Source organism: Anopheles moucheti, chromosome 2 (assembly GCF_943734755.1).
Source record: "Anopheles moucheti chromosome 2, idAnoMoucSN_F20_07, whole genome shotgun sequence".
NCBI lineage: Eukaryota > Metazoa > Arthropoda > Insecta > Diptera > Culicidae > Anopheles > Anopheles moucheti.
Window position 1 is genome coordinate 67,430,715 of NC_069140.1, and position 12,216 is coordinate 67,442,930.

Genomic DNA, 12,216 nt, shown 5'->3' on the forward strand with positions numbered 1-12,216 from the left:
CGCACGTACGTTTGCAGCTGCTGTTGCACGGGCACGGTGATAACTGGTGCTGGTGCCGGTACCGATACCGATGCTGTTCTCGCTCAAGATGGGCCTGACTGTGGGCTGGTGGGATCGACTACAGCTGCAACAATCGGGGCTGGTACAATTGGTCCTCCTGAGGATACAACGCTGGTGGAATTGGCTTCGCGCCGCCGGGCTCGGTAGAGGGTGCTCCGTTTCCTAGCCAGTCTTGCCTTCCGTTCGGCTGCTGTTTCTCGCGGTGGGGTGGAGTACCGTGCGTCGATCTCCAACCGGCTCGGATCCAAAGTACGTTGCTGTCCAGATACAGTCGGCGACGTTGAAGTTAGTGCAGCTGGTGTTGCTGGTGCAGCTGGTTCGACTGCTGGTGCTGGTTCTGCTGCACCGGAAGAAGCAATCGTTGCTCGAGCATGGCATCGCTTTTTGGCTCTGTACAGTGCCTGCCGCTTTCGCGCGAGCCGTGCCTTCCGTTCGCTAGCTGTTTCTAGCGGTGGGGTGGGGTATCTTGCAGCGACATCCCTTTCTCTTGCGCCAGAATTTTGTTGCATCTCTTCGTTGATACCTGCTGTTGGCGTAAAGGAAAGACACTCTGGATTGCTGTGGACATTATGCTTAGCATATACGTTATAATACCTGACACGGTGTCAACCGGGACACTACTATTGTTCACACTGCTGTAACTCATCGTATAAAACGTGTAGCCTTAACACGGGAACGCAGGAAAGCGGAAACTTACTTTACTTAACGGTACGCAGCTTATTACTAATCCCTAATCGCTACAAACCTATCACTACAAATCAATAATCGGAAAACTCTTATATATCTAAGAATGCTGTAATCTAACACTAATCACTTTAATCACGATTAAAAAAACGAGACAAAACTATACCGAACGTAATTAAATTTTTTTTCTTAAACTGTTCCTAATGGAAATCAAAAATCGAAACAAACCTAACACTTTGGATACGTGTTGTAAATGCGTTTGTTTTGATAACGCTTACGCCCTACAACAGCCGTCTGCTGTTGTAGAGCTTCGAGAGCAGAAACGAAGGTGAGACAGTGCCCACCATTATTCTAGCGGCGGTTGCGATGGCGCCCTGGGAAAAAGGGATAAATAGAGCCGAAGGACGCGCCCTCGGTCTCTTTTAACCGCGACTGTTTGCCGAAATAAACCACTAATTTAGTGATTCTTCTGTAAAACTAAAGATGTCGTACAGAATTCATTTGGACTTTCGCGGCATTCTCAACACTTCACAAAATTAGTATCGTTTCACTCACTCGTTCGCGATATTTTAATCGTATTTAAATCTTCACTGCGAAGTAGTACGCGTAATACGAACAGACGATACCGCGCGAAAGTAGGCACGTAAATCTTGCCATCGGGAGTTGTGTTTTTTCGCGAGTGAAAGCATAGTTTTGTTGCAGAATGGAAAGAGCGTCGTTGGACGAAAGCTGCGAGGAGGTTGCGGGAGCGAGGAGCACATCGGCTGTTTCCCCTGGAAGGCGCCTAAGCGCCGTGGGAAAGCCATCGAAGGACGAGGACGCGGTACCAGCGAGGCAACATCGGAGCTTGGAGGCAAGGCGGAAGCGCCTTGAAATAGAGCGGAAGGAGTTTGAGCTCGAAACGGCTCGAAAGGAGTTTGAGTTCGCGAAAGCTCGAAGGGAGCTTGCTTTCCAAATGCAGGAAATCGAGCTCGAGGAAGAAATCTCCGACCGAAGCAGCCAGGTGAGTGCTTACGTGGGGAAAATGGAAACCTGGGTACGGGATACGGACTGTATCGGAGTGACGCCGTCGGGTCGTCACCATGGCGACGATCATCGAAATGGTGGTCCGGGTCATCTACCCTTGACCCCCAGTGCAACCGCGGGTGCCTGGGCGGCACGTATGGCTCCCATATCGTTTCGATACGACGGCGAGCTGGCGGACGATGCGCAAGGTCGCCAACCCTTGACCCCAGCAACAACCCGTTGCCCCCCAGAGTACGATCGCACTTGGGCAGCGGATCAAGCGGCGGCTCAGGAACGCGAGTATGCGGAGTGGAGACGCGCGGTGGAGGATTCCATCAAGACGCACCGCGAGACCAAGCTTGGACGGCCATACAAGCTTGGGAAAATGGCAGCAGCAACGCCAATTCAAAATGGGCCGAATGTAACGGAGGAAAAGGGCCCTACAGTTCGCGTATTACTCCTGACACCGAGCCAAGAGGCTGCACGCAAGGCGATCCCAAAAGAGCTCCCGATATTTTCCGGGACGGTCGAACAATGGCCACTTTTCATCGCGACGTACGAACGATCGACAACGCTCTGTGGGTTTGCTGACGATGAAAACCTAATTCGGCTTCAGCGGGCACTACGAGGACCAGCATTAGATTCGGTGGATCACCTGTTATTGCTACCGAACGGTCTAGCGAACGTGATAAATATTTTACGCACGGAATATGGCCGTCCCGACCTTATAGTGGACAGTCTAATCGAGAAAGTGAGGAGGTTACCGCCTGTTAGGGCCGAACGCTTAGAGTCGCTAGCGGTGTTTGGAAAAATGGTGCGGAAGATGTGTGCCACAATAGAGGCTTTCGGGTTACGCGATTATGATTGCAACGTTACGTTGCTACGGGAGCTAGTAGCAAAGCTTCCCGCCGAACGAGATCTAGAGTGGGCCAGGTACAAAGTTAAGCTGTCACGGGAAATCATAGGTGAATTCGATAAATGCTTTTTCGAAATCGCTACGGCCGCGGGCGACGCGACAAAGACTCTCGAACGAACGATACGACCCGAAACGACACGATCACTACCGGTAAGAAAAGCACCCGCACACGTAAACGGCCACAGTGCAGCGCGAAGAACGTCTTGTGTCCTGTACCACGATTCCTGCCGTACGCTAGCCGATTGCGCACGTTTTTTCGAATTGACGGTGCGGGAGAGACGCACACACATTCAGAGGCGTAAATTATGCTCTTCGTGCCTAGGAACGCATAGGGGCATATGTTTCGTCAGGACGCGCTGTGGTACTGACGGGTGCCAGGAAATGCACCACCAACTGTTACACAACACAGAACAACCAGGATCGCACAGGAACACACTAATCACTCACTCACTTAACTCACATCTCGGCAACAACACTAACGCTCTTTTCCGATATGTTCCCGTTGTAGTGTAGGGTGAGAAGGCGAATATAAACACCTATGCGTTTGTAGATGAGGGTTCCTCAGGTACATTCGTGGATCGCGGGCTGGTCGAAGAACTGGGTATAGAGGGTACTTTGAACCCCTTGTGCTTGAAGTGGACGGACGACACTTTGCGGAACGAGGCCGATTCGTTAGAGGTTGGGCTGCGAGGACTATTTACCTGTAACGAGGAAAATAGTCAGAAGCTGGACATGGCGTTAAAAGCATACTTCTCTCTGGATTCCATTGGAGTCACCGCTTCCCGCAAACTGATACCGAAGGAAGAAGAACGCGCGGTTGAGATGCTGAATACCGGAACTAAATTGATAGGTGACCGGTATCAAACGTCCCTGTTGTGGAAGTATGACGACGTGCGCCTACCATGCAATCGCGAAATGGCTCTCAAACGTTATGCGTGTCTGAAAAGGAAATGTGAAAAAGAACCGAAATTAGCGAAGGCGGTAAACGATAAGATGCGTGAATACGTTAACAAGGGATACATTCGGCGTATGTCGGCGGAGGAAATCGCGGAGCGAACGGAGAGGGATTGGTATCTCCCGATCTTTCCGGTTCTCAATCCGAACAATCCCGGCAAGCTACGTATGGTGTTCGATGCAGCTGCGCAGCACGCAGCGCGCACACGGAGTTAGCCTTAACACGTTTTTGCTCGCAGGTCCAGACCAACTGGTGGGGTTGGTTCAAGTGCTGTTCCGGGAGTATCGAGTCGCTGTAACGGGAGACATCCGCGAAATGTTCTTCCAGGTGCGCATGAATCCCGCCGACCAACGGAGTCAGATGGTTCTGTGGGACGATGGTAGAAGGTCAAGCGGAGAGCCCAGCGTCTATGCCGTCTCCGTAATGACGTTCGGGGCGGCTTGCTCACCCGCTAGTGCTCATTTCGTAAAAAACCTCAACGCGGAGAGGTTCGTGGATCGCTTCCCACGAGCAGTGCAGTGTATTAAATACGAGCATTACGTGGACGACATGCTGGCCAGCGTCGAGACCGTTGACGAGGCAGTCACTTTGGCGGAGAACGTAAGTTTCGTGCATTCGAAGGGCGGTTTCGAGATAAGAAATTGGTTGTCGAACGAGAAGGCCGTCTCACATAGGTTACGGAGCGGAGCTAACAACGATACGTCGATGGGCATGTGTTCAAATCAAGGCACCGAAAAGGTACTTGGTATGTGGTGGAATACAGCTGACGACACCTTCACCTTTCGAATAAATTCGCGTATCGATGTGAAGCTACTAAAAGGTGGCAGATTACCCGCAAGGCGTGAAGTATTGAGCACACTAATGATGATTTACGATCCTTTAGGACTTATTGGCCATTTCCTAATGTTCCTCAAAGTTCTCTTACAGGATCTATGGAGATCCGGTATTCACTGGGACAAACCAATTGAAGGTGAAGCTGCAAGGAAGTGGTTGAGATGGATCGGGCTACTACCAGAACTGGAGAAGGTAACCGTCAGGAGGTGTTACCGAATCACAACGTCATCGAAGGCACCGAACGTACAACTGCACGTTTTCACCGACGCTAGCGAAAGTGGAATGGCTACTGTGACTTACCTGCGTTTCGAGGAAGACGGGATAGTAGAGTGTGCTTTAATTGGGTCCAAAACACGAGTCGCACCGCTGAAACTTTTATCCATACCAAGGTTGGAACTTCAAGCGGCGGTGATAGGAGCACGATTCGCGGAGCACATCATCAAGACGCATCGGTTCAAGGTTACCAGGAGGGTGTTCTGGGCGGACTCGCGGAACGTTGTGAGCTGGATACGATCGGTTCATAGGCGATACAGCACGTTTGTCAACTTTCGGGTGAGTGAGCTGGTCGAGACGACAGAGATTAACGAGTGGCGGTGCCTTTCCACTAAGGTCAACGTAGCGGATGACGGGACGAAGTGGCAGGGAGTTCCGGACTTAACCTCATCCAGCAGATGGTTCCGAGGGCCAGGGTTCCTGTGGGAATCTGAAGAAAAGTGGCCAATCAATAGAAATGATCCGGGTGAGACAGCAGAAGAGATATGCAAGAGCGTGTTACACCATACCGTGGTTGATGCTGTAGTCGACTTCACTCGTTTCTCACGCTGGAAGAAACTATTGTGAGCGGTCGGTTATGTTCTTCGGTATATCGGGAACACTCGGCAACGGATTAGGCAAGTGAAGAAGGTAACAGGGCCACTGACACAGGATGAACTGCTAGCTGCGGAACGGACACTCTACACGTTGGTGCAGTCGGAAGGGTTTGCTGCCGATATCAAATGCCTGCGCAGCGATGCGCGGAAGAAATATCCTTGGAAACAGGCGATTAACCGGCACAGTGTGCTCTACAAGCTCTTGCCTGAAATTGATGAAAACGGTGTACTACGTATGAGGGGACGACTGACAAATTGTGCGTTGTTAGGGGGGCTTCGTTTGCAAAGCCAGTTATCTTACCAAGAAGACACCCTGTCACAGATCTGATCATCAGAGACTTCCACGAGCGCTTTTGTCATCAGAGCCACAGAACAGTGGTGGCTCAACTCCGGATGCGGTACTATATACCGAAACTGCTAGTGGAGTTTAACCGGGTACGACGAGACTGTCAGCAGTGTAAAATACGGAACGCCGTGCCAAATCCACCCCTGATGGGGGACATTCCTCGGCAGAGGATAGCAGTGTATCAACAGGCCTTCACGTATACCGGTCTAGATTATTTTGGACCGATACTCGTGGTCGTGCGACGTCACTCGGAGAAGCGCTGGGGAGCGCTGTTCACCTGTCTTACTACAAGGGCGGTTCACCTCGAAGTAGCTCATGCACTAACAACTGCTTCCTGTATTTTAGCCATCCGCCGGTTCATCGCAAGAAGAGGCTCGCCGAGGGAGATAATAAGCGATCGGGGTACTAACTTCGTCGGGGCGGCGAGAGAGCTAAAAGACGCCTTGAAGGAAGTAGATGAAAGCACGCTTAAGTCGAGGTTCAATAGTCCTGAGTTGAAGTGGAGCTTCAACCCGCCGGCAGCACCTCATTTCGGTGGTAGTTGGGAGCGTCTAGTCCAGTCGGTAAAGAAGATACTGTGTAGCTTCAATTTACCACGATTGCCCACGGATGAACTGTTACTGTCCACGCTAACAGAAGTAGAGATGATGGTCAATTCCAGACCACTTACATACTTACCGATCGACGATGAGCTGGACTGTCCGATAACGCCGAACCACTTATTGCTCGGTAGTGCCGATGGGAGTAAAGCAGCCGCTTTCTTCGATGATTCACCGACTTCAATACGGTCGTTATGGGGTGCCCTGCAAACCAACGCGGATATATTCTGGAAGCGGTGGATTGCAGACTATCTACCAACACTCACCCGCAGGACGAAATGGTTCCACCCGGTGCCGCCGATCCAGGTGGGAGACGTAGTGGTAATCGCGGACGGGAACTTACCGAGGAATACCTGGCCAATGGGACGCGTTCTAGAAGTGACCCGTGCTAAAGGCGGTCAGGTTAGAAGGGCAATGGTCCCTTAAGCTCTATTATAAATTGTTTGAATAGCTCGCGGTTTACAGCCCTAGTATGTGCCTTGTAATGAACTATGCCATACTTGTTCATTGCGCATATGATAGATATATTCCTCGATCTTAACTGTGGCACTACGATAGTTGGAGTTGTTCCTTTCCTCGATCGGCCTTGCGATGTCCGCATGCTTAAATTAAATCCCACTTCATCGAGGAAAATAATGCCGGTATCGGTAATTTCCAATGAAAATTCGAAAAACATCACAGCATACGACCTACGTTCCGTAATTGTACTTTCTGTGTTTCGTCGTTCAGGTATGTTGTGTATTCTTTTAAAGGTATAATTAAATCCTTTAATTTGTCGTGCAATTGTTGTCGTGCTGACACGCACGCCGTATTGGTTAAAAACCTTCTCCGCCAACGCCTTCAATGTTAAAGTGCAATCATCTTCGTCAGACGTTGTTTTGTTACGGCGTCGAGGTACAGCCTCCGATGTATCCATGTTTGCTGTAGGATTATCATGAAAACAGAATTATCTCCTTGTTGTATTGCAAGGATAAAATATACAGTACCTCTTTGAAATGCGTAGCTCTAAATGTGTTTCAAATGTGTAACACGTTGTGATACCTGTAAACAAGATCGTGAATGAGCTAGAGAATTTCGAACGAATAATTACGTACCTGTGTAATGAAACACAACACTATTGTTAGCAGCAACAGTTTTACTCTGGAATATATGAGATTAACATAAAATGGTTGCACCGCTGTTCGTGAATACATCTGAAGAAGATTAGAAATCCGCCGCCATTCTGTCGGTTAGCACAATTTTACCCCAATCCTATGGACATAGGTTTATCTCCAAGGATCCACTACTGCACATTTAAATAAATCTGTTGCATACATACAAATAGAGGGATTTGGGCACAATTCTTCAAATACGTTACCCAATACATGTTTTATAAACCCTCTCATAATTTATTAAACATATTTTGCACCAAAACTTATGCAGTAATTAAAAAAACAAACAATATTGCATATAAACAAATGCTACAAACTCAAACCAATCTTTCATAAGGGGGGTTATAAACATGCGGCCGAAAACCTGTCAAGAATCGGGCTGTTGAAATTAAATGCTCCCGATCAAAAATCCGGTGCTTGCAATCAAAAATGTGCGCTCGCGACAAGAAATCGAGTGCGGCGTGTCAAAAAATGTGTGCTGCCAGTCTGAAGTAAAGTGTAAAACCCTGTATTATAGCGGCGGTTGCGATGGCGCCCTGGGAAAAAGGGATAAATAGAGCCGAAGGACGCGCCCTCGGTCTCTTTTAACCGCGACTGTTTGCCGAAATAAACCACTAATTTTGTGATTCTTCTGTAAAACTAAAGATATCGTACAGAATTAATTTGGACTTTCGCGGCATTCTCAACAATACGCTTTTGGAATTTTTCTATCAGCCTGACAGCTACGTTATACCATGCTCTGTAGCATTTTTCCCTGAAAAAAAGCAGCTATTTTAAGCCCATCACAGTATTGACCACCGGAAATGGTGATGTTATGCTGAATGCATAAACTTTTTAAGGTTCCCGAGCTCGATTAATTTCCCCTTCGGGCGGATTATATGATCGTATGGGGCGGGTTTTTGTTCGTTGTGGGACATAGTTACAGTTCATGTTTGAAGGAATTCTAAGTAGTGGAACAGCGTTTGCACCGTTTTTCTTTCATTTGTAACAGTTCAACGGGAAACAAATGAATTCCAACCAGCAACAATGACATCAATTACTACGACTTTCTTCAGGCTGCTAATCGAACATGATTCTTCAAATATTCTAGTTAAGATTCATTGTAGTTCAGCACAAATTCGGTGTCAGTTGTTGAAAATAGTTAAATTAGTCTATGAGAAGTTTGCAAGCCAAATTGTTACAAACATAATTTCTTCCTAAACTATTCCTAAATCGTGCAAATGCTTTAAATTTGTCTAATATATTCTGGAAACTTTTTGATCAATCCTTCAACAGAGATTCGTAAATAATATGCGAAGTGAAAATAGTGATGACCGTACGTAAATATTTACCTTAACACGACGTATGAAATTTCTTCGAAAGATTACTAATTTTATTGAATTATAGCATATCTGCTATACAGTCTTAAAAACATTCCAAAATCTATTTATGTTGAAATTCACCCCATGCTCCTCTATCAAGATAATAGAACAAGAACTGCAATAAACAAGTAACACAAATAGCATAAACCTCAGGCGTAATTAAATCAAACATTAATCGCTCACAAGTTACAGGTACTCATTCAATGCACACAAGTTACAGGTACAAACCCAATAGGCAAAACATAACATAAACCATAACAAAACATACACCATAGAAGCGTCGACCGCGCAAAGAGCTTACGCAAAGCCAATCCATACCCGATCAATACGCAGCGTCAACAAAACCCATCGCGACCTCATTGCAAGACAGTACAGGTGCGCTTCACGCCAGAGTTGCAACCTTTGCAATATAGCAATAGACCCTATTGCTTGACTTGGTTCAAGTTAACAACAGGAAATAACCCGTCCATACATAGTTTATATGAAACAGAACTAGGCCACCCAATTAATAAGAACTAGAACTCAAGAAAACAAATAAACCAACCAATCAAAATTCAGACAAACAAAAGCATCAAACTTCAACTAGTTCGATATCTAGGTTAATGGACATTTCCATTAATTTTGTTCTCACGATGTTTACTCGAAATTATGTTATAAAATAAAGATTGACAGTTGACTAGGCAGTCACTCGGAGGCACTCGCAGCTACGTGCACACGCTGTTTTACTGTCGTAGTTGATCGTTATGCTCAACTAAAGAAGTCTAGTGTTTTATTGGGGACTCTGTCCCAATCCGTACTGAAAGAAATGTAGACCTATACATGGTGTGTTGTCCCGTGGTGATCACGTATGACCGTGTTGTATCTATGGGACAAGCAGTTATATTACAGAATTGTTAAATATTTGACACTTATTGTTAATTCTTGGTCCTCATGTTATTTTTATGAATAATTGTAACTAGCCGCTACTCTTCACACAAATACCACACTTTACACAGTTTTCTTTCTATGAAAATAATGCTAAGTATTTGTTTTATGTTTGTAATTTAAGATCTTGTATTGAAATTTTTATTTTACGTAATAACTTATCCGTATGAATATCGATCATAAAAATATCTGATATATGGGAGGACGGCCCGATGATGTATTTGGTAGTGGGACACCGGTCCCAGCTAACAGGATCGAAACAAAATCCCATTTGGACCGTTCCTCGTATTCGACTCGTAGCGACTGACGATTCGGCCACCCTCGTAACTGACGATTCGGCCACCTTATAAATTAAGTCTAGAAAGCCAGAAATGGCAGCCATTACCCACTAGTTCGTTACGCCGCGAGGAAAATGAAGAATATCTGACAGTCTTCTTCTATTTATTTTTTACACCTTTAGTCAGTAAAGGATAGTCAGTGCTGCGTACGGAGGTTTGGTGGTCCAAATGAAATTTTTCCGTGGTCCTGTCTTGTACAGACCGACTGCGCTACCAATACACCATCTGGCCGCCCCGTGAACCCTTGAATTTCTTGGACGGGATTTTTTCATCTGCTCGTAAATGATCCTACCGTTAGATGCTAGAATAGAAACCATGCTTGTTTTCACTACCGCAATATTCGCAAGCTATTGCCATTGCGATTCTCGTGGTGTGGTATTGTTTTCTCTCCCCCATTGAACCGTGAAAATGTCCAGCCTACGTGTTTCGAAACAGTATTGTGGTGGAGTATTGTGTTTAGTATTTCGATTGTCACAATTTCTGCAAGTTTGCAAGCCGGTAATGATGTTATAACCGACACAATCTGTCAGTGTACTACGAAATAGCTAGCATTGTCATAGAATATGAATAAAATCATATTACAATCATTAGAACTCTCTTTTACGTTTGATATTTCATACCTCATGGTTCTTGGAACACCATTTCTGTCTTTCTTGATTATTACTTAATCGAAGCTGGATTGTAGGTCCAGATTATGTCCACCCATCCCAAACTGTCCAAACACTTCATCATATCCCCGTGTAGAATACTGTTCAAACTACATTGTTGTCATCTCGGTAACATTTGCATCGTTGTTAGACTGAAATTGTTTTAAAATTTCCAATTTCCATACGGTTGAAGATCATCGCCGCGAAATCGTTGATCTAAATTTAAAAAAGAACACGTAAAAAATACTTGAAGAAATCGATACATTGATATAAAAACGATGTGTTCAGTGAAGAACCTATCATAATAGTCTTGCTAAAACATTGTCGTGCGTGCTGAAAGCGGTCTCGTTTTTTTGCATTGAAAACTCAGTTTGTTTGAGAAAAATTAGTGAGTGTTTTGAGGTATTGCATCCCTATAATTGGCTACTGACTATCAAATTGTGCCTGAAGAGCACGTAGTGTGTTTCATACTGATGTAAATGTGACGAAATGATCGCAAGTGTCTTCACGATGACCGACGAGATCGGCCCAGAAATTCTTGGATTTCTTGACGCACGGACAACCGACCTAAAATTGGAGCATCAAATATAATACGCGATATTTAATCGAACGATCGAAATTCACATTAATATGTGCAGGGCCACGAGAGTTGACAAATTTGTCCAATGACCAAATAAACTGGGCTACTGTGAAAACCACTATACCGTTGCCGTTACCGTTGCCGCGCACACAATTGTTTTCAGATTTCCGATACCAGGAGAGCATGTTTTTCCAGAGGAGACATCTGCAGCTTGGGACAAATTTGCATATCACAATTGCTATTGCATACTATCAAACACGTGAGAACGATCGCTAATAAGTAAGATCAATAAAACGGAAAGCACCCTTCATCTCGCTCAAACATTCCGTCGGCTGGTACGAAATTCCATACAAAACCAGCTGTTTTCCGATTTCCGATACCAGGAAAGCATCCACGGAAGAGATCACCTTGTACAGCAATTTTGCTCGAAAATCGCCGAAAAGTATGCAATGTTTAAATACCAACTTTCCCGTTGGTGGAGCAAAATTTCTTCGAAAACTACCGGTTCTCGAATGTATAGTACCAGGCGAGCATCCACGGAAGAGGTAGCTCCTGGTACTGCGCCGTAAGGTATGCAATGTTTATACACTAACTTTGCAACCAATTTTTCGCCGTAAGGTAACTTTTCATACAAACCAGTTGTTTTCCGATTTCCGATACCAGGAGAGCATGTTGTTCAAGAGGTAACATCTTCCATCCCCCTCCCCTTTCCCCACCAAGATGGCGGACCACATGGCGGCCAAGATGGCGGACAAGATGGCGGACAAGATGGCGGCTAAGATGGCGGACAAGATGGCGGAAACAAGATGGTGGCCAAGATTGCGGACAAGATGGCGGACAAGATGGCGGACACAAGATGGTGGACACAAGATGGCGGACACAAGATGGCGGACACAAGATGGCGGACACAAAATGGCGGACAAGATGGTGGCCAAGATGGCGGACAA

General features: G+C 46.1%; 1 protein-coding gene across 1 annotated transcript; it reads left to right on the plus strand.

Annotated features, from left to right (window-relative positions):
• Positions 1-5,716: 5,716 nt before the first annotated feature.
• On the plus strand, positions 5,717-6,694 carry LOC128298349 (uncharacterized). Its single transcript, XM_053034102.1, has one exon. It carries the CDS (start codon positions 5,717-5,719, stop codon positions 6,692-6,694), a length of 978 nt encoding a protein of 325 aa, XP_052890062.1.
• Positions 6,695-12,216: the final 5,522 nt, after the last annotated feature.